Source organism: Carcharhinus amblyrhynchos, chromosome 2, assembly GCF_965287045.1.
Source record: "Carcharhinus amblyrhynchos chromosome 2, sCarAmb.v2.hapA, whole genome shotgun sequence".
In the NCBI taxonomy this organism is placed as follows: domain Eukaryota; kingdom Metazoa; phylum Chordata; class Chondrichthyes; order Carcharhiniformes; family Carcharhinidae; genus Carcharhinus; species Carcharhinus amblyrhynchos.
In genome coordinates, this window is record NC_137325.1 from 15,299,714 (window position 1) to 15,326,472 (window position 26,759).

Here is a 26,759-nt window from a genome sequence, read left to right on the forward strand (position 1 = left end):
TTTGACCCAGTGATTAAAATGTCAACACAGCTTTCCCCGGGGGTTCTCCTCGTAATAACTAGCTGATCCAGCCAGTCTGAGCAGTACTAGCTGACATCAGCTATCATAGAACTCGGAACACCAGAATTTGCTGCATTGCCCCTCAGTTTATGAAGGGGAAAATAGACCAGGGTGCTCACGCCTGATAGTTTTCTCATAACCACTATTGTGAATTCTTGCTGATCTCAGATTAGAGCAAGAGCAGCCTAAGCCATTAACAGCATTGTGGGTAGGAAAACTTTGCAGTATTACTGATGTGACAAGACGAATGGTCACTTGGGGGAGATGCTTATCTGCAGCAGGTTCCTTGGAACTGTATCCAGTAATGAGTGAGGTTAAGACAACATTAGCAGTAAGATAAATGAATAAACAGCTTGAAAACTGTATTCTTTGCTTTGCAGTTTACCATTGGTTTTAATCATTATTTTGACATTGACTACAGATATCTATCCGATCTACATGCATCAGGTGACCCTGCCTGGCAGTGTATCATGGCCCAACACAAATGGATCCTGCAACTAATGCAGAACTGCAGGGAGAACTATGTCAAAGGACAGAAAAGTAAGTTTATTTTTAAATTATAGAGATTTAGTTTCAAGAACCTAAACTGTTTTCATTCTCAAGAATATTACTCCTACATACACTATATGTCAGAGGGAGTGCATCGGAGGTTCACCAGATTTATCCTTGGGATTGTTTTATGAGGAGAGATTGAGGAGACTGGGTTTGCTCCTTGCTGGTGAATCTAAAACCAGGTAAGATAGTCTCAGAATAAGGGTCAAGTCATTTAAGACCGAGATAAAGAGGAATTCACTCAAAGCTTGGTGATTTTTTGAAACTCTGCATCCCAGGGAGTTGAACATGTTCAAAAGACTAATGATGCCAAGGGTTATGGAGATAGAGTAGGAAAGTGGTATTGTGGTAGATGATCAGCCATTGAATCATAGAATCTCTGCAATGCAGAAAGAGGCCATTTGGCCTATCAAGTCTGCACCGACTCTCTGACAGACCATACCACCCAGGCCCTAATCCTGTAACCCCATGTATTTACCCCACTAATCCCCCTAACCTACACACTAAGGGTCAATTTGGCATGGCCAATCCTCCTAACCTGCACATCTTTGGACTCTGGGAGGAAACAGGAGCACCTGGAGGAAACCCACGTCGACACAGGGGAAATGTGTATCTCCACATACAAGTCACCCAAGGCTGGAATCGAACCCAAGTCCCTGGCATTGTAAGGCAGCAACACTAACACCGTGCTATAGTGATCGAATGGAATGGTGGAGCAGGCTCCATGTTCTGAATGGCCTATTACCCAAACAAATTCTGGTCCAAAAAAGATTACTAGATGGAGAAGGCACAACCAGCAAACTCCATGGCTGCAACTGGCCAGGAAACAGATAAGGATTTTCACATGGCTACATGTTCTCTGAGAAAAGATGCAAGGTGATGTGGCCAGAGGTGGAAGAGTCCTGAGACAAACAGCTCCACCGTCCGCCTCTGTACGCCCCCGTTTCTCCCCCACCCCACCCATCCAGCCTCCCAAGCGTAGCCTGCTGTGAGGAATGACCGTACTAGAGGAAGTGCAGTCGGAGATTCTTGCACTTGGTACTCAGAGAAATTTGGCTCAAGGGATGACTTGTTTTGCATGTTCCTATATTATGAAGAATGTGATAGACCTAAGCCTCTATTTTGTTTTAGGTTGAGTATATTTATAGAAGCTGCTAAGAAAGCAGCCTTGAGTCTTAAGATGGTCTGCTATGTCTAATTTCTGGGAATAAGAGAAGTGTGGAATACACCAAACAGTTTGCAGCTCAAGGCAATAATTCTTCTCTTTTTATTAAGTACTTCCAGGTAGTTCCCCAACAAGTCATAGTTAATTGCACATTTAAGAAGATGCATTGTATCATTTAGAAATGAGCTAACTTGATTGCCTAACAGATGCCAAGTTTTATTGAGGTATTGAAGAAATAATGTAATGTTCACATTATCACCTAAGGAATTTACATCAATGAGCCAAAGGAGCACAGCTCCAAGAGTTTTGTGTTGTGCTGGATGTAAGTAATTGTTTGCCAAAAATCTGCCCTGAAATCTTCTGCAATTTAATTTTGACTGAAAACATGGATCAGTGTGACAAGACCAAACATGAATTGATAACCTGATTTCCTTGATAGCAAAACCCTAAACATGTGTTTCTGAGCTGAAAATTTGAGGTCAGCTCCTAATGGGAGTGTAGCCCTAAACATGCATTTATTAGTTGAAAAATGGGAAGTTGATCTGTATGCTGAGTATAGATCCATTGGTGCCAACAAAATTGGATTATCTAATATTCGATGTATGCACTGCTATCTACGATATTCTTGCTTTCCAAGCCCAGGAGCTGTTTTATCCTGTTAGTATTGCTTGCTAAATGGAGAACTGAGTTTAGACACAGATAATCGTGTAAGAAAGATATGTCTTACTGTGGATGGTGAATATTTAGCAAAAAATTACTTAAATTAATTTACAGCAGATAAGAAGAGTTTTTAAAAAATGTTAAATAACTCATGCGGTCGGCTTTCAGCTTCGTTGCAGCAGGATGGAGTGACTTTTTGCTTCTAATAGATAAACATTTGAGTTAACAGGGTTCTTCTGTGTAGCAATATGTGTGCAGCCATACTAACCACTTGCTGGTGAGATGTAATTGAAGCACATGCTGACAGAAGGCTGTTGTTTAATTTTTTTTACATTTTTGTGGAGCACTTGGCAGACTGAATGGGGAAATAGAGAGAAACCACGATCACCAAGCCATGATCAGTGCTTCTGAGCAGATGTGCTACCCAGGAACTGTTCTACATCATAGAGGCTCCCACTCACACAAGATGCTGCTGCAGTTGGCTGTAGGGTGGGATAGTTCTACAACTTAAATCCTAACATATTGATTAATACTACTTCTATCCTATTCTAATAAGAGCAGGGGAATGCTATTTGGGTGGCAATATGATCTAAAACTCTTACAGCACAACACACGACAATTGGGTTATTCCAAAACCTTCAACAACAATTAGTATACGCTAGTAATGACTAATTTATTTTTGAGTTCATCCTAACCATGAGAACAATCCATCCCCTTCCCCACCCCACCCCACCCAACCCCAGACCAGACTAGATGATTGGTTGCAGAACGTACAGCGTTGCCCCCTATTCTATACAAATACACACACACACACACACACACACACACACACACACATTCTGTCCCTGACCTCCTGGGGACCTCAATAATCTCCAGTCCACCAGTGAGGCCATCACATCAGGTGAGTGGGAGTTCTGTTCACAAACAGAGCATATAAAGACACAAACTTAATTTATAAAACGTGAGTGGGGAGAGTGTTAAGCATAGGCTTAAACAGATGTATATTGTCTCCAGACAGGACAGTTAGTGAGGTTTTGCAAGTCCGGGTAAGTCGTGGGGGGGGTTACAGATAGTGTGACATGAACCCAAGATCCCAGTTGAGGCCGCCCTCATGTGTGCGGAACTTGGCTATCAGTTATATGCCCTGTTTGTGAATAGAACTCCCAGTCACCCGAGGAAGGGACAGTGCTCCTAAAGCTAGTGGCTTTTGCTACCAAATAAACATATTGGACTTTAACCTGGTGTTGTGAATCTTCTTACTATGATGTTGACCATGCCAGTATTTATTGCCAACCAAGCCAACTGCTTTGTCCTTGATGGTGTCAACGTTAATGAATGTTGTTGGAACTGCACTTATCCAGGCATGTAGAGAAAATGCCACCACACTCCTGTCTCCCTTGTAGATGGTGAACAGACTCTGGGGAGTCAGGAGGCGAGTTGTTCGCTGTAGAATTCCCAACCTCTTGTTGTCAAAATCTAATAACTATCAGCATTAATACCATTTTAACATTGGGAATCACTGACAACTATCACAATCATCCTGTCTTGCCTGGAAAGTAAACGTTATGAATGTTGATGCTGTTTTCTTCAAGTTGTGAATAGATTTAGAAGATTTAAAATGAATTTTTTTCAATTGCTTTTGTGCCTATTTATCTTTTTCTCCCTGATTTTTATTTCCCTCTTTTTATTTTCCTTTCTCTTCCTGATTTGATGAGGAGATGTCAGTGTTGGACAGGGATGGGCACAATAAGAAGTCTCACACACCAGGTTAAAAGTCCAACAGGTTTATTTGGAATCACAAGCTTTTGGAGCGCTGCTCCTCCATCAGGTGAGTGGAAAGGTGGGTTCACAAATTCCTGTCATTACTTTTACCTATATATGGTATGTTTGTGAACCCACCTCTCCACTCATCTGATGCGCCAAAAGCTCATGATTCCAAATAAACTTGTTGGACTTTAATCTGGGTGTTGTGAGTCTTCTTACTCTACCTGATTTGACATTGAATTAACTTGCTGTCCATCTCAGCCCTTTATCTGTTTCATCTCAATCACTTAATCTTCTTGGATAAGCTTTTTGGGCCCAGCATTCATTGAGTGTCTTGATGTCCTTTTCCTCTCTAATTACCAGTTTGCACTTCCAAAAGTTTTTTGGGCAAAATTTTTAAAAACCTAAACATGAAATTGCAAGTCCAACTAAAAGTCCAGCAAAATCTTTAAAAACTTTTTGATTTGATTTATTATTGTCACATGTATTAACATACAGTGAAAAGTATTATTTCTTGCATGCTATACAGACAAAACATATCATTCATAGAGAAAGAAATGAGAGAGTGCAGAATATAGAGTTACAGTCATAGTTAGGGTATAGAGAAAGATCAGCTTAGTGCGAGGTAAGTCCATTCAAAAATCTGACAGCAGCAGAGAAGAAGCTGTTCTTGAGTCAGTTGGAATGTGATCTCAAACTTTTGTATCTTTTTCCCGAAGGAAGAAAGTGGATGAGAGAATGTCCGGGGTGCGTGGGGTCCTTAATTATGCCTGCTGCTTTGCCGAGGCAGCGGGAAGTGTAGACAGAATCAATGGTTGGGAGGCTGCTTTGCATGATGGATTGGGCTTCATTCACAACCTTTTGTACTTCCTTGCGGTCTTGCAGAGCAGGAGCCATACCAAGCTGTGATAGAACCAGAAAGAATCCTTTCAATGATGCATCTGTAAAAGTTGGCGAGAGTCGTAGCTGACATGCCAAATTTCCTTAGTCTTCTGAGAAAGTAGAGGCATTGTTAAAGCTTTCCTAACTATAGGGGGGACTGGACAGGTTGTTGGTGATCTGGACACCTAAAAACCTAATGATCTCGATCCTTTCTACTTCATCCCTTTTGATGTAGACAGGGGCATGTCCTCCTTTCCACTTCCTGAAGTTGATGACAATCTCCTTTGTTTTGTTGACATTGAGGGAGAAATTAGTGTTGCTGCACGAGTTCACCAGATTATCTATCTCATTCCTACTCTGAAGTACAGAACTGAAGTGAATGATGAATCCTTTTCTATCTAATAAAAAAGCGCAGCTGGCACGGTTTTGGTTTTGTTTACAACTGATTATTTGAGACAATCTGATCTATTTTTAACACCTGCTGTAACTGTTTTGGAGTTGTTTACCTCATTTATAACAGTTAAGTTTTTTTTAGCAAGTCAAGGGCTCGATAACATAACGAGACAATGGATTGTAATTTGAATATAAGTGAGGTCGTGGTGTTAAGTGATGGAAATTTCCACATGACTAGATTGCGTGTTCAAATATTATGAATTGAATACATCTTTGTATTAGTGGTGCAGTAAATGTTTAATTATTGCAGTTTTTTTATGCCATTCTTTTTAAGGAGTCAGAATTAGGTTCCAAGTTTAACTAGAATCTGTTTTGTGTGAACCAGGTTGCACCATTGAGATGAGTGAGTTTGGCTCCAAATCAAGCCATGTTGACAGCATTGATGATTAGAGCCTTATTATAAAGCCATTTAACATGCTGTGACTAAATCATTAAAAGCTATGTTTGTATTGACTCATATTAGAGTATATCTGTTTGCCAGATAGACACTTTATTGGGACTGAAAAATAAAGTCTGTTTTAGCCTGGAGGGCATTTTTCACATTCTTTCCTAGCGAAATCTGGCACCTGTCCTTAGTATTGAATAAGCCAAAATAAGATGCCTGAGGATTGAATGTGCAACTCATCCAGGGCCTTGTAGCTTTAATAATAGTAATATTTTGTGGCCTGAATGAGGATCGACGCTTCCACTATTTTTGAAATTATTATTTTCCCTAACCCAGTATTCGTCTTGGATATCCAATTTAAGATACAAAAAAGAAATTTGCATTTAGACAATGCCTTCCCTGCATGCAAGATGCTTGCCATGTAAATGGTGGATGTGGGAGCTGAAAATGATGGAGTGAGCGCAATAATGAATCTGGGGCCTTGATGAATGGTGGGATCACAGTCCATCTCCTTAAGCAATTAGATTTAAGAGGATCAATAGGAGCAAAATAGGGTGAATTTGAGTCAAACCAGGTACAGGAAGAGGAAGAGAAAGATTGGATTAGGATGGAGAAAAAGGAGACAAAGGAAAAATAAGCAAGTAACATTTTGTACTTGGTCATATAAAGACCCCTTTTGGTAGTCCAAGCAGTTGAAGGTCAATTAATCTTGTCCGTGGGTGTTCTTTACAGGTAGGTATCGTTATTTATTCTCAACTTGATAAATAAACTATCATATATTAACTCTAATTTTAGTAGAATAATTGAGATTGTTACTGTGAAGCTGTGTCTATTTTTAACTGAATTATTGAAGCATATCACTAGTTTCATATGAAAGGACCAGTTTCAAGGAGAGCAATCCTGGCAAGCAAACTACTTTTTCAGTGTGAAGTGATCCCCTGAGAAACTCATTTTTAGAAATGAATTAATTCCCTAGCCATTGAAGACAAATTCTAAATTAACAGTTCAGGATCAGCACACCACTATTTTGGAACTCCCAGCTGGGAAAAACCTGTCAGCAGGTAGTTCTCATTCAGTGAACAGAAATCAACAATCATCTTGGTTTTGCATGTCATTCATTTAACTCTGGTTCAACGCTGCCAGGAAAAATAAGAGAGAGAAAGAAATTGTAACTACATTGTGCTGAGACATAGGTACTGATTTTAACTCTGTTGAGTGAGTTAAAGTCTTGTTGTAAGATAAATGCAAAATATTGCAGATCCTGGAATCTGAAATAAAAACACTAAAATGCTGGAAAATCTCAGCAAGTCTGACAGCATCTGTGAAGAGAGAGTAGAGCCAATGTTTTGAGTCTAGGTGACTCTTTGTCAGAGCTCTGCAATCCTAGTAGTGCTGAGCCTTACTCAGCATGTGTTTCACCTAGCTGGTCATTAATTGACTAGCACATGTGAAATTGTGCTCTGAGGCCGATTGCAGCCGAAAGCATGTTTCCCACCCGCTTCTGTGCTTGCCGGTTGCATGTATCCAAAGAGTGAAAAGTTCAGGCCGTGGAGTAAGTGAAGAAAGTTATCTCCAATTGCAGTGGGATCTTGATCGGTTGGGCCAGTGGGCTGACGAATGGCAGATGGAGTTTAATTTAGACAGATGTGAGGTGATGCATTTTGGTAGATTGAACTAGGGCAGATCTTACTCAGTTAATGGTAGGGTGTTGGGAGAGTTCAGAACAAAGAGATCTAGGGGTATATGTTCATAGCTCATTGAAAGTGGAGTCACAGGTGGACAGAGTGGTGATGAAGGCATTCGGCATGCTTAGTTTCAGCAGTCAGAACATTGAATACAGGAGTTGGGACGTCTTGTTGAAGTTGTACAAGACACTGGTAAGGCCATACTTGGAAATACTGTGTGCAATTCTGGTTACCCTATTATAGAAAGGATATTATTAAACTAGAAAGAGTGCAGAAAAGATTTTCTAGGCTATTGGAACTTGATGGTTTAAGTTATAAGGAGAGGCTGGACAGATTGAGACTTTTTTCTGTGGAGCGTAGAAGGCTGAGGAGTGATCTTATAGAGGCCTACAAAATAATGAGGGGCACAGATCAGCCAGGTAGTCAATATCTTTTCCCAAAGGTAGAGGAGTCTAAAACTAGAGGGCATAGGTTTAAGGTGAGAGGGGAGAGATACAAAAGTGCCAGAGGGGCAATTTCTTACACAGAGGGTGGTGAGTGTCTGGAACAAGCTAGTAGTGGCAGATACAATTTTGTCTTTTAAAAAGCATTTAGTTAGTTACATGGGTAAAATGTGCATAGAAAGATATGGGCCAAATGCGGACACTTGAGATTAGCTTAGGGGTTTAAAAAAAGGCAGCATGGACAAGTTGGACCGAAGGGCCTGTTTCCATGCTGTAAACCTCCATGACTCTAAGTATCAAATCAAGTGTAGAAGTGAATCTCCCTGCTTAGAAACTTGCTGAGACTTACCCTATAGGCAAGATGTTGGTAGATGGCTAACACATGTAGAATTGTATCCAAACAAGATGTTAACATTTTTAGGAAAGGATACTTATTAAAAGTTATTTTTTAAAATATTCCAGCATTGTTGTGTTACCATTCTGGTAAAAGTAAATTTTAATATAGTACCCTAAAGATATCCATGAAAGCTACATTTCTTTTCAATTTGACAACTAAATTTGTTAGCAGATACAACAATACGTTTTTGTAGTCATCATTTAAAAAAACCTTTCCAAGAAATAATTTTTCATATATTCAGCATTTGGCAGCAGCATAAAATAATAAAGTTGAGTTTCTTCAATTGCCTGTGGACCTTTTGTCTAGTTTTTTCTATTTGTAGACAACCTTGACAAAAATGATTTGTTTTACTTAAAGCTGGGAGCCCTCGCTTAATCAGACATTTTTGAAACGAGGGAAGGAAAATAGCTATCCTTTTTCGCCACTGACATATTATTACTGGTAATTCATTTTGATTAACGTTGATAAGCTGTGCTTTGAATAAGTGGAATCAAGGCCAGCACTTACTAATGCAAGTGTCCGAGTTCACTCACAGTTTTGTATTTAATTACTTATCATCCTAGAATTTCAAAATGCCAAAATATTTTTTACCTCATAATCCCACATTATTATCCCATTTTATGTCATAATAGAGCTTGTGCAATGTCACAACATTGATAGTGGATGCCTTGGTGATTATTTTCCAAACATCGCTGGATTCCAGGGAAGTGCCGGAAGATTGGAAAACGGCTAATGTTACGCCGTCGTTTAAGAAGGGTGGCAGGCAAAAGGCAGGGAATTATAGGCCGGTTAGTTTAACGTCTGTTTTAGGTAAAATGTTAGAATCCGTGATCAGGGAGAAAATAGTGAGGCATCTTGAGGAGAATTGTTTGAAAGAGCAGACGCAGCATGGTTTCGTTACGGGGAAGTCGTGTCTGACGAATTTATTGGAGTTCTATGAGGATGTGTCTAGGGCGGTGGATGTGATGTTTCTTGATTTTCAGAAGGCGTTTGATAAGGTGCCGCACAAGAGGTTATTACAGAAGGTCAGGGGGCATGGAGTTGGGGGTAGGGTGTTAGCGTGGATAGGGCTAGTAGGGGGCAGAGAGTGGGGGTCAATGGGTGCTATTCGGATTGGTGGTTGGTGACTAGTGGAGTGCCCCAGGGGTCGGTGCTGGGGCCTCAGCTATTTACCATTTATATAGATGATCTGGAGGAGGGAACCGAGTGTATGGTGTCGAAATTTGCTGATGACACCAAGATTGGTGGAACGGCAAATTGTGTGGAGGGTGTCGAAAGTCTGCAGAAGGATCTAGATAGGCTGGGCGAATGGGCCAGGAATTGGCAAATGGAATTTAATGTTGGCAAGTGTGAAGTTGTCCACTTTGGTAGGAATAATGGTAGGAAGGACTATTACTTACATGGCAAAAAACTGCAGCATGCAACGGTGCAGAGGGACCTCGGGGTCCTTGTGCATGAGTCGCAAAAACCCAGCCTGCAGGTGCAGCAGGTGGTCAGGAAGGCGAATGGGATGCTGGCCTTCATAGTGAGGGGGATTGAATATAAAAGTAGGGAGGTCTTGCTGCAACTGTACAGGGCACTGGTGAGGCCGCAGCTGGAGTACTGTGTGCAGTTTTGGTCGCCACACTTACGCAAGGATATTTGGGCCTTGGAGGGAGTGCAGAGGATGTTTACTAGGCTGATACCAGAGTTGAGGGGGGTTGAACTATGAGGAGAGGCTGAATAAACTAGGCTTGTACTCGTTAGAGTTTAGAAGAATGAGGGGAGATCTCATTGAGACATATAAGATGATGAATGGGATGGATAGGATAGAGCTGGAGAGGCTCTTCACGCTCAGAAAGGACAGTAGGACTAGAGGGCACAGCCTCAAGATAAAGGGGGGGCGGTTTATAATGGAGTTGAGGAGGAACTTCTTCACTCAAAGGGTAGTGAATCTCTGGAATTCTCTGCCCGTTGAAGCGGTGGAGGCTGCCTTGTTAAATATATTTAAGACGCGGGTTGATAAGTTTTTGATAGGCAAGGGGATTAAGGGTTATGGGGAGAGGGCGGGAAGGTGGAACTGAGACACGACAGATCAGCCATGATCTTATTGAATGGCGGGGCAGGCTCGAAGGGCTAGATGGCCTACTCCTGCTCCTATTTCTTATGTTCTCATGTTCTTAACATATCTACCTCTGCTAGTCACAACTCATTAATTTAAAGCAACATTCTTGGATTAATTGATCTTTTCAAAATAAAATTGAAAATTAAACTTTGTTAGTAATTTAGTTTGGGACATAATTGAAAGTATTCATAAAATTGAAATCTCTGCATGCGTTGTATGTTTATCATGTGACTATCTACCCCTTAGGTTCTACTTTGAGACTGTTGGAAAAACAGTTGCTGTCCACATATTATGTATTTGCTGATCTTGATCTCATGTCAAGAACTAGGATTACCTTTTACACCAGATTCAATATGAGAATATTTTGTGTTTAACTAGGTTCATTTTACATTTTACTTAAACCAGATTTAATATGTATAATATCAGATTAAATGTATGTGGGATTGAATCAGGGATTTATCTGGCTTATGATGTTAAGTTACTGATTAGGTAAGCTCTGAGCTACTGTCAATGCTAGTCACTAAATTATAGGTGTGCGTAGATATGAAAATTAAAATAGGAAATAAAATCTTAGAGGTAGCCCTGTCAAATGAGGAAACAGTAAGGCTAACTATATCAATAAACTAATTGTGGAGCCAATGCAGCCTATGCTTTGAGGGAGGAATGAATCCATGGAGTGGGATTTTATGGTCTCGCGCATCTTGAAACCGTAAAATCCCACCCAAGGTCAACAGATCTTTCCACTGTCTGCTCCTCGCCCACTCTGAATCCTGTGGTGGGCAAGATGGTAAAATTCCAGCTATGATGAGTTTCATGGCATGGAGTTAATACTGTCAAGTCACTGAAAAAGTGATTAATATGCATGAGCAATAGTCAGGGAGAATTAATATTTTTTGTTTTGTGTTGAACAGTTTACCTTTATCACCAAAGTTTAATTCTCCATAAAGTACTGCTCATATCCAACAACACTCATCACATGTTTTAACATCTTGCTGAAGGTACAAGAAACACGTGACACCTAACGGGTGATCTTCTCTTGCCTCTAGCCTTGAATCTCTTCTCCATCGCAACCTTTCTTGTGAATTTTTGACAAAAAGAGCTGTTGGCTGCATTGATGTTTCATTGCATCTATACAGCTATGTTCAACATCCACCTCGGTTTCCCTCAGTTGCTGTTATGACACAGCTATTCTATCTGTCAACTTCTTTGTCCTAATAGTCTTTCCCCTAATAGCCTTGCTGCATTAAAATCATATGGTCTAACTATTCTAGCCTATTCTTTCCCAGCAACTCAAAACCGGCTGAGTGTCTTTCACTTGTACAAATATCAGCTTTTTAATATGCATGCCTAGTCACGATTTCCAGATTTAACTCAGCTTGACTTTTCAAGCTTGACTGACCCCCTGCATCATGAGCCTTGGCTCTTCACCTTAATTTCACAATATGAAAAATGTGACAGCCAGTGACTTAAAACACAGTTGTTCACAGTATGGTTAGTTAGTCGCGTTTTAAATGCTACACTTTTACCCAGGGTGCGAGGTGAACTTTGACAAAATGTTGCTGCACTGATGATATTTTATTGTTTGACTTAGGAGATGCTTTAAGACAAATTTCACATGTTATTGTTCCCAGGTTATATTGCTCAGGTTACAGTTATGTAAAAAAATTCTCAAGACTTTATTAAAAGGAACAATGTAAATGGATTTAATGTAAAAATTTTGAGAGGTGCTATGACAACAAAAGCAGATATGTTTTTGTTGGGTTTTATTCAAAGCAGACAATCTTGGCCGATCTAAAAGGATATTGATCTTTCTTTACACAACTGGCATTGAAATAAATTGATGTCATGGCACTCCAGTGAACTATAATATTTGCTTTGGCAGTTAGGAAAAAAATTAATTTGTTGTTGTCTTGTAGCCTCTTATTGAACTAAAATGACAGCCATGTTCTAATTTTATATCTGTCAATCCTCTGGCATTCAGAAAGTTCTACTGATGAATGTATTGTCTTGTTTAATTGCCTCCACTGTTTTAATGTTTTTTTCCTCTCTTTGGATTTTCACTTCTTCTCTCCTACTTTTTGCATTTCTCTCTTTGCTGATTCTGTTTAATTTTCCAAGGCGATGGTGGGTGTTGAGGCAGGGAAAGGGGCCACCAATGTTTGCAGTCTGCACTTGGCATGAAGTTGCAAGATAACTGTGATCTGTTCAGGGTAATTTTCATTTCCTCCCCAGTCACTCCTTGTTCTCCCTATTCCTTTGCTTTCTTCCTGTCCTTTAAATTTCATCCTTCCATCAACCAATTCCTTTCCTAAAGTCTCATGCCAATATCTATCTCCACCTTGTCTTCAGTGAGTCAATCTCTTTCAGTGTTCCACTTTTATCCTTGTGACTCAACTTGCCTATCCGTTAGGTATCCTGAATCCGATTTGCAACCCTATCTCTAAACTTTCATAGCCAGAGATCAGGGTGTTCCCCACATTCACCCTCAAGCTGTTTTCCTCCTCTTCTTAAATTAACTGAGTTCTTCAAAAAGCTTTCCTTGCTTTCAAAATATAAGTTACCACAATGCAGCACAGGACTCAAGCCCTTCTCAGTGTGAGGAAGAATGGAAGGAATTTGCATCAGGGAAATTTTCCCCAGGGGATAGAGGCCCTGCTGGGAGGAGAGGATGTTGGAGTGTTATTTCTAAGTTGTTTCTTGAGGTATTGCAACCCAGGGTCTTCCATATAAAAGTCTTTGAAGCTTTCCCAAGTTAAGATGGCTGAGACCAAGAACTTTAATGAGGTAGTGCTGGTGATCTGTCTCCTACCATTCCTGATGGAATGCCAGTTTTTAAAAGCTGTAATGTAATTGGTGGGTTCAACAATCAGGAGAGAACACAGAGTCTGAAATGATTTATATGTAGGAGACATACTGGTAACATAAAAAATTTAGACGATCATAGTATTACATGCGATCCACTATTCATCTGCAGTGGGAATAAAGAAAGCACCTCTTCTACAAACTTAGTAAACTAGGTATCATTGCTGTCACTTGTCAGCAAAACTGGGATGCTCATAATTGAATATATTTAAAGAAGACATTTAGGCAACATTTATAGTCAGCCCTTTGGCTAAGATCAAGCCCAGATGGGGAACAATGCTTTACCTCATCAGTTTGGATCTTGTTTCTCTCTCTTCTGAGGACCATGTATTGAATTCAATTAAAATTTGAATTTGGTATTTGGAGCAAGGAAGGAATGGAATTTGGGTTTGCCTGGTGAACTTTGAGCATTGGCTTTGTAACCTTAAGGATAGAGTAAAACATTTTAAAAAGTGGCTTTTCCTGGCTGAAATTTTCCACCCAGATGCAAAACACTTGTATTTTGCAGAGTACTTGAAAATTAAACAATATATTTTATAATAGTGTTAATGTTTTTTGTTCTAGCTATTAACAATGTATGAGCTTTTTGGGAGACCAAGTACAAATGGCTCACGGAGATAGTAATCCTGCTTGAAGATGTACATTTTTGCCCAGGCCTAGCCCATGTGCGTAGGAGAACAATTTGGAGCAGTCCAGCTCATTTTAAATTGCATTGCTATCAGTATTACAATTATACACTTTTCAAAAATAATTTGTCTGCCTTTTTTGCTCATCTTAGCCGGATGTGCGCTAATCATTTTGGTATGAATCATTTACGTTGGCCAATAACATTCTGCTCTCAGGCAGCATGCGAGTACATGGGTCTTTAGAATTCAAACGTTCTTGCCCACTGTCTCCAAGCAACCCCAATACGTAGGTCCATAGAATTAAAAAGTTCTTTTCCCGTTATCTACTTAGCAACTCCTTATCGGGAAAATTTTATTGCTGTATTCACTCTACTGTCTGGGAAGCTTGTACTTTCTAAAGCCCACACTAAGAAGAGAGCTCCTTTTGCTTCATTCAGTAGCTCATTGTTTTCAAGCAATATCGTTCTTCTGACTCAGCTGTATCCCATCATGCCTTAGAGTGTCATTAGCCAAGGTGTATGCTTTTCATACAGAATATAATATGTTTTCAAAAAAATACTTGTTTAAATTCTTTAACAGTGGTTATATGTGGCTGTATGCAAACTGTCCCTTTGTAACTCCAGGTACTTTGTACTTTTTCTATACTATATTCACTCTAAATTAGTCTATCTTAATCTATTAGCCCTTTTAATCCCAGGTTATCCTAAATCCCTCTAACAAACAGGAATTTAAGTGGAATTTTATCAGACTTCCCCCTTTAACAATAATTGATGATTATGCTCAATTGCAATAGCTTGCTTGCTATTGTTTTCTTAAATCATGCATTAAATGTGATTTTAGCAAGTTTTTAAATATTTGAACAATTGCACAAAGGCTATAAAGCAGGTGTATTGTTTTACTTATTCTAACTGTCAAACTCTATTAAAGCAGAAACATGATTTGATGACCGACACAATGCATAGCTGCATTTTAAATCATGAACCACGTTGATCAATATGGCAGCTTTATTTAATCTGGCTTTTTACTGAGCTGCAATCTAAATTCAACAGGAAGAAGAAATGGAAAGTTCTTTTTAAATGAGAGTATTACCTGTTTTCAGATTATCCATCTGGAATGGCAGTCACAGTACAGAACTTGTTAACCAGTGTGCGAATCCAACAAATGCCATAGCTTAATTGTATATATGTAGATCAGTGAGAGTTTGATAGTATTGTGCATTAGATCATTTATCCAGTTTGCACCTCATGTTGAAAGCATGAGCCAGTTATGAGAAAGGTCAGAGGTACTGATGGGATCCTCTATTTTATGCTAATTATGTAGCTCAACCCAGAACACTGGTAGATTCATTGGTGTGATATTTCAATTTCCTTAATTGTTTTGCTGTAGGACTGCTAAATAAATCCTGATCACAGTAAAGCCAAATTTTTCTACCAGTTACGTGCTTTGAACTGAGATCCATTGGGAACTGTCCCAATTTCACTCAGACCCCTTAAGCTGCAAGAGAAATGGCATATTTTTATACCATTCGTGCGAAGGTGAAGATTTCTCATCTCTGGCTGATCTTAAAAACATAAAACTCACTATATGACTCAATCCCTTGGTAATACATGGTAAGACAGTAAGCTGCTAATCACAGCATTTGCTCGGAAGTTTAGCGCAGACTTATTTTTGTGGTTAAGGAAAGTATTATTGTTTTTTAATAAGTGAAGTAAATGAGGCTACAAGAAAATTGGCAGACCCTTTCTGAATTGGGCAGCGTAAGATTACATTTATAATACCAACCCTGGAACCAAAATGTATTTTTCTTTGGGGTCGGAATAACACCAGCTGTGCATGTTATGAGAACAAATGGCGGATGCACAGAGCGCTCGCACCATTTCTGCATTTCATACTGAGTATTCTGTTCACCTTGCAATGAATGATCTTCCTTTGTTCCCATTGAAGAGAGCAACAGGATCTCTGTCAAAAGGGTCTTTTTAATTTGTTATCCTAGCAGCTGGTTTTCTTCCATATGCTGTACTTACTGTACATCTGAAAGAAGCTTCATGCAGCTGGGAGCCATTTATGTCTAAACCACATCCCTTGCCCTCTATCCCTTACAAAAATACTCACACTGAAAAGATGTAAAATTGATTACTGCAGCTCCTGAAGTTCCAAATGTCACATTTGGGCTCGCCACACCTTTGATAGAATTTCCGATCACCTTGTGACTCTTTTGAAATTGACCATCCAAAAGTTACGCAGTCCTAAATTTGTTCCAAAATAAAGTTTGTTACTGTTGTGACAATGATGACGAATTTGTCAAAGTTAATCATTGAAATACCCAAAATGTATTTTTTGTAAAAGAAGTAACACATCCCCAAAATATCTGATTGAAAGTAACCTAATTAGAACAACTCTCCATTGAAAGTAACCTGAGCCATTGTGTGTTCCAATTGCTAATAACTTCCTTTTGTACCATTTAGAATGTTTTCAGAAACACTGAAGGCCTTTTTTTGTTCACTATTGGAGGACAGCGTCAGAGTTCCTTCTTAGCTGAGTAATTCCTGATGAATGAACAAGTGTTGGAATCACAATTTTTAAAAAGCACACAACATTCCTGGAAGTTGACATGCTTGATTAAATAGGCACATTTCAATACTTAAGAATAAAGATAGTCTTATTATGTAGCTTTATTATGGATGTAGTGTGGAAAGAAACAAAGCAACAGGGCCTAACATTCCACTACATTTGTTTTCTTTGAGCGTAAAACTTAATTTATAAAATTGCTATTTGAACTACAAATAAAGTATTGACATGTTTAGATGAACCTTGTCACGTTTTACAGTAATGCATTCCTGTCGTAATACTAGTGCTAGGTGTGAAGTGTGATAAGCACTGGGAAAAGAACTAAATGTAGCCATATTGTGTTTATTGAATACATTTACATTGGCGGAGCCCAAGGAAAGAAATTCCAAAAGGTAGGGTGCTTCCTTGCTTCATTGCCTAAACAAATTCGAGTGGTTAAAACTTAGGCATTTGAAAAAAAAATCAGTCTCTTGCATTTGGATCTTTGCATTGAAGCAGACTCAAGGAATTGCCTGTTTGGTCAATGTAGTACTGTGGGTGGTCAGGACACAGCACATGGCAGCGAGCCACTGTGCACAGGAAAGAATTTTCAAAGGTGTTTCGGGTGGTTCAGAACTCTGTAACCTCTCCTGAGGATCAGAAGAACGCAGATCTCTTGCTACCGCTGTAGCGGAGCAAGCATGTTGCTTTTTCTACTGCTGGTACAGATCATAAGGAAATTGAGAGTGGCATCAGAAAGCACTGCAGGCCATGTTAGGTCAGCACTTTTCAATTGCTGTTTAGCAGCTGGGATAAATTCTACTCTTGACATCTCGTTCCATTTACAGTGTTCCAGCGCTACCTTGTGGTAAATCCTGAGCTGAAGTCATGTTCTGGTAATTTGTTCCAGATGTTTATTAGTCCTCAGGGTAACTTGGTTGTTGTGGTTCCATGCTGCTGGTTCAAGTTGTTAGTAATACTATATAACTCAATTAAAAATTATTCCATATTAAACTATCCTTTCCTGAAACTAGTGCGAACTGCTGCTGTGGTTTCCTATGAAACAGGAGAACATTTTTAAACTGACGCTATCAAGGTCTAAAATATACGCTATGTTTTGGAGCTGACAGTGCCTGCTCGGTTAAATTGGGACAAATTTATATGTTGTTCTCTTCACTAAATGTAGCTGTTCAGACAGAGGTTGTACATAGAATATGTCTAATAGATACAAATTGATCACCCTTGATTCGTTATTAATCACTCATAGCTCTGCAACAGCTTAATATTTTTTGTGCTTCAGGTTGCAAAGTAGTTACATTTCATAAATGACTAGCATTCATTCTTGCATTAGGGTTAAATAATATTTGTCTGGTAATGTATTGAAGAACACATTTTTATCCTGCCTTCATAGAATCATAGAATCCCTATCGTGCAGAAGGAGGCCTTTAAGTCCATCGAGCCTGCACCAACATCAATCCCACCTAGGCTCTATCTTCATGACCCCACACATTTACCTCAGTAATCCCCTGACACTAAGGGGCAACTTAGCATGACCAATTCAACTAAACTGCACACCTTTGCAGAAGTAAGTTGTATTATTGGCTTTACTGAGATAAGCAAGAGAAAAGTTAAAGTTTATTTATTAGTCACAAGCAGGCTTACATTAACACTGCAATGAAGTTACTGTGAAAACCCTGGACAGATTTTTATTATGCCCTGTAGAAGTAACTATTATTTGCTTTACTGTGATAAGTACTGGGGAGAACAAGAGCTGATTGGATCCCATCTTTTTCCCTCAATCCATCACCCCAAAGAAATACCCCAAAATGCAAATAAATACACTGTGTTTATTGTCCAAGGCCAGATGCAGATGCCCAGAAGCGAATTGGAAATTTAATACCAACAGATAGATTCAATCAAAAATGTAAGAATGGTGAAAGCACAGGAGACAATTTGGTCCTTTGTGTCCATGTCAGCTCTTTGCATGAACTAATTCAACTCCCCTCCCCTTTCCCTGTAGCACTCCAAAATTTCCTCTTCAGTTAATTATCCAATTCTTTTTTGAAAGCTCCCACCCCATTCCAAGTTCTACCCCTCTGTGTTGAAGAAAGTAAAGTGTTTTCTCATGTCACCTTTTGTTCTTTTTGCTTTTCACCTTAAACCAGTTCCCTCGGTTCATGATTCTTTTACAGTGGGAGCAATGTCTCTATTTATTCTGTCCAGATCACTCGTGATTTTGAACACCTCGCACAAATCTCCTCCCGATCTTTACTTTAAGGAGTACAATCTCAACTTCTCAATCTGTCAATGTAACTGAAGTCGCTAATCCCTGGAAGCATTCTCCTATATCCTTTCTGCATCCTCTTGAAAACCTTCACATTCTTCTTAAAACGTTGTACTTGTAATTGGACACAGCGCTCCAGGTGACGGCAAATCAGTGCTTTATAAAAGTTTGCTGTAACGCCTGTGCTTTTGTACGGTGTGCCTCTGTTTATTAAGCCCAGGATTCCAAATTCTTTGCTCACCCAACCTGCCACTTCAATGATTTGTGGATGTATCTCCCCAGGTCCCTCTGCTTCTGCATCGCTTTTCGAATTGTGTCTTTTATATTGCTTCTCCTTCCTGTTGTTCTTCCTATTGAAAAATATCACTTCACATTTTTCAACATCAAAGTCCGTTGGCCATGTTTCCACTATTCCACCACCCTGTCTATATCCTCTATTCTCTTCACAGTTCACATGCTTTCAAGTGTCATTAGTGAATTTTGTAATTGTGCTCTGAATAGCCAAGCCTAGATCAACAACTTTTATATAGCACCTTTAATGTTAAATATCCCAAGGTGCTTCACAACATTATAAAACAGCATGTTACATAAAGCTGCAAAGGAGAAATTAGATCAGATGATCACAAGCTCGAGGTCGGTGAAAAGCAATGTCAAAGGAAGCAAGCAAGGTAGAGAGGCGGGAGAATTGTGTGGGCAGCTGATACAAATCAAGAAATGTCATAGTCTTGGTACTGATTCCTGATTACAACTGATCTCTGAGGAAACCCAGTCTGATAACCAAACATTCACTATTACTCTCTGTCACTCAACCAACTTCATATCCACTGTTTCTTTAATCCACGGGTTTAGACTTGTTGACAAGCCTGCTCTGTGGCATTTACATCACACCCTCTTCAATCTTCTTTGTTATCTCATCAAATAACTTAAATCAGGTTAGTTAAACATGATTTGTCCTTTACAGTCTGTGCTGTATTTCCTTAATTTGCCCAACAGACTGTTTTTTGTTACAGATTATCATTTTTGAAAGCTTTCCCACCACGTGGTTAAACTGGCATCCCTGGAGCAGTTGGCCTTATCTTTATACCTGTTTTTGAACAGCAGTGTAGCACTTTCAATTCTCCAGGTCTCCAGCATGACCCTTGCATCTAAGGAGGAATGGAAGATTATTGTCAGTTCTTTCCCAAATACCAATCTTACTTCCTTTTGTATTCTCAGATACACCTAAGTAAGTCTTGGCAACTTATCAGTCTGAAGTGCATCAAGCTTTTCTAATACCACATCTTTATTAATGGTTTATTCCATTCAGTGTCTCAATTGCCTCCTCTCTCATTATGTATTTGACAGCAGCAACTTTGTAAAATCAGATACAAAGTACTCATCCTTTGCCATGTCCTCTACTTTCATGCATGAGTTGCCTTTTTAGTTTCTAATTTGCTCCATCCCTTTCTACTGCCCTTGTACTATTTACAGTAAAGTCCCAATTGCTTGTAGTTGGACCCGCGCCTGCACCGATTCCATGGTGGGCAAGGTGGTAGAGCTCCGGCCTCTATATTCATTCTGGACCCAACTTGAGTCATCAACCTGACATCTATCATAAGCACCCTTTATCCTGTTTCATCCTAGCCTTAATCTCTTTCATCATCCTTGGCTTTTTCTTACCTTTCCTCCTTTCAGGAATGACTAGACCTGAACCACTTCTTTCTTTGTAAACAACACATTGTTCTATCTCAGTTTATCTTGACCGGACCTGTTCTTCCCTAGCTGAAAATAGCTGTTCTTCAGTTAATTTTTTTTTTCACTGTGGATTGATTGATCTTTGCCTAAACTTCTATACCTAAGCTAAATCATATAATGCTATGATCACTGTTTGCTAAATGTTCTCCTACTTTCAGCTCATTCCCCAGAAGCAGAACCAAAGTTTCAGCTTTCCCTTTGGGTCAGAATGTGGAAAATCCTCCTGAAAGCACTTCAGAAATTCTTCCCCTCTCTGCCCTTTATACTATTACTATTCCGGTATAAGGATGATCAACCCTCCCTGCCCTCACCATTATAACTGCACTATAATTTTTGAACCCCTCTGTAATCTTCTTCAAATTTGTTTCTGTACATTTCCCCCCACTAGTTGGTGATCTATAGAATACACAACTCTCTAACCAAATAGATACTGCTCTTAATCCCTCTTGGATATCCTCTTTCTCCAGCACTATAATATTTTCCTTCATTAGTTTTATTTAAGGTTGCCTGTATTGAGAAATCATGCGTGTTTGCTAGTAATTTCAGATTTGATCAGTACAGTTTTATTTCCAAAATGGTCACTTTGTGCAAAAGATGATTGGATTTACCATGACCAAATTGTCTGTGATTTGCATTTAAATAACCGTGAGTGCCATCAGCTATGAGAACACAAGTTGTCCCATTGCTTAGCTACCAACCTGGCCTGTCCTTTTATAGCGATTGTAGTTGGAGTAATAATATATAAGTTCTGAGGGGGCTTGACAGGATAGATGCTGAGAGAATGGGTCACGCTTGCCCAGAAACTGGAAAATCCCGCCTGAGGTCAAAGAACCTTTGCATGGTTCCTCTTCTCCTCGTCCGCTATGATTCCCATGGTGGGTGGAATAGGAAAATTCCCCCTAATATTTTCCCTCATGGGAAATTTAGAACCAGGGGACACAGCTTCATTTAGGATGGTGATGAAAAGGAATTTCTTGTTTGAGGATCATTGATCTTGGAAATTCTCTTCCTCAGAGGGCAGTAGAGACTAGGTCATTGAATATATTCAGGACTGAGTTGAGCAGATTTTTGATCTACCAGGAGTCCAGGTTAATGGGGTAAAGGGAAGTAGAGTTATGGTCAATATCAAGCCGTAATCTTACTAAGTAGCAGAGCAGGCTCAAGGGGCTGAACAGCCTGCTCCTGCTCCTATTTATTCTGATCGTATGTTCTTATGGCCATAAAATACTTCTGTGCTATTGCATATTTTACTCAGTTCTGCTCCCTGCTGGTGGGTGAATTGTTATTAAACTTGTTGTTTGTACATTATCAGAAGCGATGAGCAGAATTTTCCTGCCTGTTGGTCAGAAGTGGCTTCAGGGGTCAAACAGGGTTGGAAAATCCCAGAGATCGACATTGGGACAAAATCCCAATGTGCTGCTGCCCTCCTCTGGCTTTCCACAGGGTCATGATGTGGAGACACCGGTGTTTGGACTGTGCTGAACAAGAAGTCTCGCAACACCAGGTTGAAGTCCAACAGGTTTATTTGCTAGCACAAGCCACAGGGTGTCATTGAAGATGAGCAGGGAAAAATTGTTGATCTGGCGCATCAACAATTTAGAAATTGTTTAGGTTGTTAAGCCAATTATGAGTTCATTTAGTCTCAAATCCTGGACTTGCCATTGAACCTATTACTCAACCTGTGAGCAACTTGCCAACGTCACTGATGAGAGTGCACAGCAGGAAGAACTTCCTCATTGAAACTGACAGGCGGGGTGGCTGCCTGACTACTTATATTGAAGAGCGTCAGTTATGGAAATTTAGAAACTACAGTCCATAGAATCCACGGTGCAGAAGGAGGCCATTTGGCCCATCGAGTCTGCACTGACAATAATCCCATCCAGGTCCTATCCCTGTAATGTCACGTATTTCCCCCTCCTAGTCCGCCTGACACTCAGGCAATTTATCATGTCCAATCAACCTAACCAGCACACCTTTGGACTGTGGGAGGAAACCCACACAAACATGGGGAGAACGTACAAACCCCACACAGACGCTGGCACTGTGGAGCAGCAGACATTTGCCAGCAAGATGCCCATTATAGAAGGACCACCTGCCCCATATCCGCCTCAGGCCATTCCACCTCCGATATCTACCTCTTGGTTTGTTGCATGCCCTGTTCTACGTGTGAGAAAACTGAGAGATTGGGAGTGCTTAATGGCTTATGTGGAGTGGTGAGAAGGCCACCATTTTTCAAGGGTGATAGGAATTTTAGGTCCTTCTAACCAGCCAATACATGCCGATACAGACTTGCATTGAAAGTTTACTATAAATTAACAAATTAACAATTACAAATTGTTTTGGAAAGCCTTCACACAGTTTGTTTGCATCACTTTGTGATTGAAACAGTAATAATGCTGCAATGAATTTCTGACCAGGGTCAGTGGGATAGCAATGTTTCCCATTTGATTGACACCAGGTGCACTGCATTAGTTAGTAAAGCCGAACTTTCAGAAATCATTTGTAATTTGATTTTAAAGCAAATATAATTAATATTACTGTTTCAAATTGAATATTTTTTGTACAGTAAGGGAAAGAGCATATTTTAACAGAAGATGCACATCTTTTATGTGGAATATGTATTTTAGTATGGAAGCCATCATCATTATACGTTTCTCCTTTTTTATTGTCATTCATTTAAAAGTGACCTCTTTAGTCCTAGGAAAGAGGCTAAAAGTTTTGTTGTCATATAGGAAAACGGAAACTGCACTCCTGTGATGACCTAATCATGTGTTTTTGAAATCGCATTAGTTAAGTTCTTACCATGTTCATGCTGGAATTTATAGATACAAGATATATTTATCATAGCATTCCTACAGTGTAGAAAGAGGCCATTTGGCCCATTGAGTCTATACTGACAACAATCCCACCCAACAATTCCCACTTATTTACCCTGCTAACCTCCCTGACATGAAGGGGCAATTTAGGAAAGCCAATCAACCTAACCCACACATCTTTGGACGATGGGAGGAAACTGCAACTCCCAGAGCAAACCCACGCAAACATGAGGAGAATGTGCAAACTCCACACAGTCACCCAAGGCCGGAATTGAACCTGGGCCCCTGGCGCTGAGGCAGCAGTGCTACCCACCGTGCCACCCCTTACCACTTTTGCATTTCTTATGGTTTGCTTTAGAAATATAACTATTTTCTATACTTAATCTGGCACATTTCTGTGTTCCTTCGAATCACAGCATTTGTGTTCCTTTTGTAGCTATTTTCAAAAATAATCTGTCATCTCTGAATAGTTGTTGTCAGAATAAATTGGACTCTGCTGTGACAGCCGTATTTAACACAAGTGAATGCTGTGTAGCATTGCTACATGATAGCTGTGAGGTCTTTACTATACTCTCAAATTAAACTTAAAATTTTCATGAGACAGTACCATGCTAACTATTCTGTTTGTTTGCATAGGTGCACCGCTTCTCCACAGCTCAATGCTGGATTTGGACAGTGATGTACGGCCTTCTCCAATTAGTCGCTTGACTCAAACTGCCTCAGTGAAAAGGGCCAGCAGTTTTCAATCTTCTCGGGATGACTGTAAGGACTGCCAAGCACGTGTACATATTATAAATGCTTATTCAGGGATACTAAAGTATCTGAAAACTAGCTCCCTATGGATAATTTTGTACAAACTTATCAAATCTATTGGGTGCCAGATCCAGAAAAATAGCCCTACTATGTTTAAATGACCAATGACTTGAGCAGGAACCATTGCACAATACATTATATTTGTTTCACTTTCTTATTGAAAGCAGAGAAAAACATCTTGACATTTATTTTTTTCACAGGGTTTTTCAGCATCACAGATTTGTAGGGTGGGTGTTAGCAATGTGTCATGAGTGGTGACTAGTCATGACCACTTTTGCAACAATAAAGTTGTATTTCTTAACATAAAAAATATTTCCCATTATTCTGTTTCGCTGTCACTTCTGCTTGTCTCTTTCTTTCATAGCAAAAGAGAGCTCCTTGAGCAACTATGAAGCTTTGTGGTTGATTTGAAGCGTAATTGAACCAAAAATTAATTTAGTTACGTCAATAACTTACTCTAAACTATAATTTGTTGTAATACTATGACATGATAAAAATACAAATTTTAGTAATTGTAATGAAATTTGTTTCAGCCTGATAGGGACATTTTAGTAACTTCTGTTTAATCATGAGTAAAAAGTATAAAGATCTTGTAGCTGTGCTTCTTATCCCTGATTTTCATAATGATGTACTTTTAAAATATCTGCTGAACATCAGGAAAAAATTCTGTTTCATTTAAAATTTCTGACACAAGGACACTTTTTTCCCAAAACTTTTACCCACATTAAAATGAACAGAGGCGGCATGATATTAAGACCATAAGATATAGGAGCAGAATGCGGCCATTCAGCCCATCAAGTTTTCTACACCATTCAATCATGGCTGATAAGTTTCCCATCCCCCGTTCTCCTGCCTTTCCCCTGTAACCTTTGATCTCTTTACCAACCAAGAACCTACTTATCTCTGTCTTAAATACATTCAATGACCTGGCCTCCACAGCATTCTGTGGCAATGAATTCCATAGATTCACCACTCTTTAGTTTAAGAAATTCCTCCTCATTTTGATTTAAAGGGTCGTCCTTCTATTCTGAGGCTGTGCCTTCTGATCCTAGTCTCTCCTAATGAAACCATCTTCCTGAAATCCACTCTATCCAGGCCTTTCAGTATTCTGTAAGTTCAATGAGATCTTCCTCATCCTTTTAAACTCCATTGAGTAATAAAGTAAGATGTTAGATCTCCAGCCCTTGCAGCCACGGAGTGGTTTGCTTTAACACCACCCCACCAACCCATACTCGGCTGATTTCTGCAGTACAGAAGCAAAGAGGGGAAGCAGGTCCCTCCTGAGAGATGAAACAAATGTCTCCAACATATCATGTGTAAGTATCTCCCGGCAACCAGCAAAGGATAGCATTCAAAGAGTCCTGTAATAGCCCATGCCTGGTTTCTTTGACGTGCAAGCTGAGAGATGTTTGTAACAAGGCAAAAACATTGGACACGGGTAGAGTTATGATGTTGGAGAGAAGTATACTGCCTTCTGGAAGTAATGCAAAGTTAGTACTTTTAGGTTAAGTACTATTTTCCTACATCTAAGACACACTGCCCTTTTCTAATTACTGTTCAGTCTGTGATGTGCTGTAAGAGCAATAAATGTGATGATCTTTAATCTAATAATTCTGACTGCCTCAGATATTCGAACTTACAGTCCAATGCCTAGTACTTTAACGATAAGGCATTTTTCATTATTAAAATTCATCTTTTAAAAATCAGAGAGCTGTAATCTGCTCCTGATGAACAGATGTAAGTTATTTCATCCTTGAATGCCTACAGTGCAAAAGGAGACCATTCCGTCTACTTAATCTGCACTGAGAACAATCCCACCCAGGCCCTATCTCTGCAACCCCGTGTATTTACCCCGCCAATCCTCCTGACCCTCAGGGGCAATTTAGCATGGCCAATCCACCTAACCTGCACATCTTTGGACTGTGGGAGGAAACCCACATAGACATGGGGATAATGTGCAGACTCCACACAGACAGCCACTCAAGGCCAGAATCGAACCTGGGTCTCTGGTGCTGCAAAGCAGCACTGCTAAGCACCCTGCTGCCCCTAATGTCACTCAGAACATATTTTTAAGATTGTCATTCTGTACAGCTGAGTTGTGTTAAATGTTTTTAAATCAAATGGAGTTGTGCTCAGTAATTCCATCTTCAATATAGAGCTCCTTTGCTGAGAGGCCCAAGTTCAAATAACAGTTTCAATTGATATTTATGGCCAAACTTCACTTGGGGACTAAGTTTGCCGGTTTGCATGATGTAAACCCACCTGTTACTTGAAATAGCCCAGAAAGAACAGAAATAAAGTGTTAGTGCATTTGAAAAATAATTGAAGTAAAAATATATGTAATTGAGAATATCAAAAGAGAAATGCTGGAAAATCACAGCAGATCTGGCAGCATCTGTAGGGAGAGAAAAGAGCTGACGTTTCGAGACTTGAACCATCAGCTCTTTCATCCCCCTACAGATGCTGCCAGACGTGCTGAGATTTTCCAGCATTTTCTCTTTTGGGTTCAGATTCCAGCATCCTCAAT

The 26,759-nt window shown here is 39.7% G+C and overlaps 1 protein-coding gene across 4 annotated transcripts in view; it reads left to right on the forward strand.

Moving 5' to 3' along the window:
* exoc2 (exocyst complex component 2) overlaps positions 1-26,759 on the forward strand; it is a 262,605-nt gene that overhangs the window by 133,531 nt on the left and 102,315 nt on the right. For all 4 annotated transcript variants that reach the window (XM_080202796.1, XM_080202788.1, XM_080202812.1 and 1 more), the window contains exons 11-12: positions 482-600; positions 24,056-24,181. In XM_080202796.1, the coding sequence (XP_080058922.1) occupies positions 482-600; positions 24,056-24,181 (245 nt within the window). The remainder of the gene's footprint in view (positions 1-481; positions 601-24,055; positions 24,182-26,759) is intronic.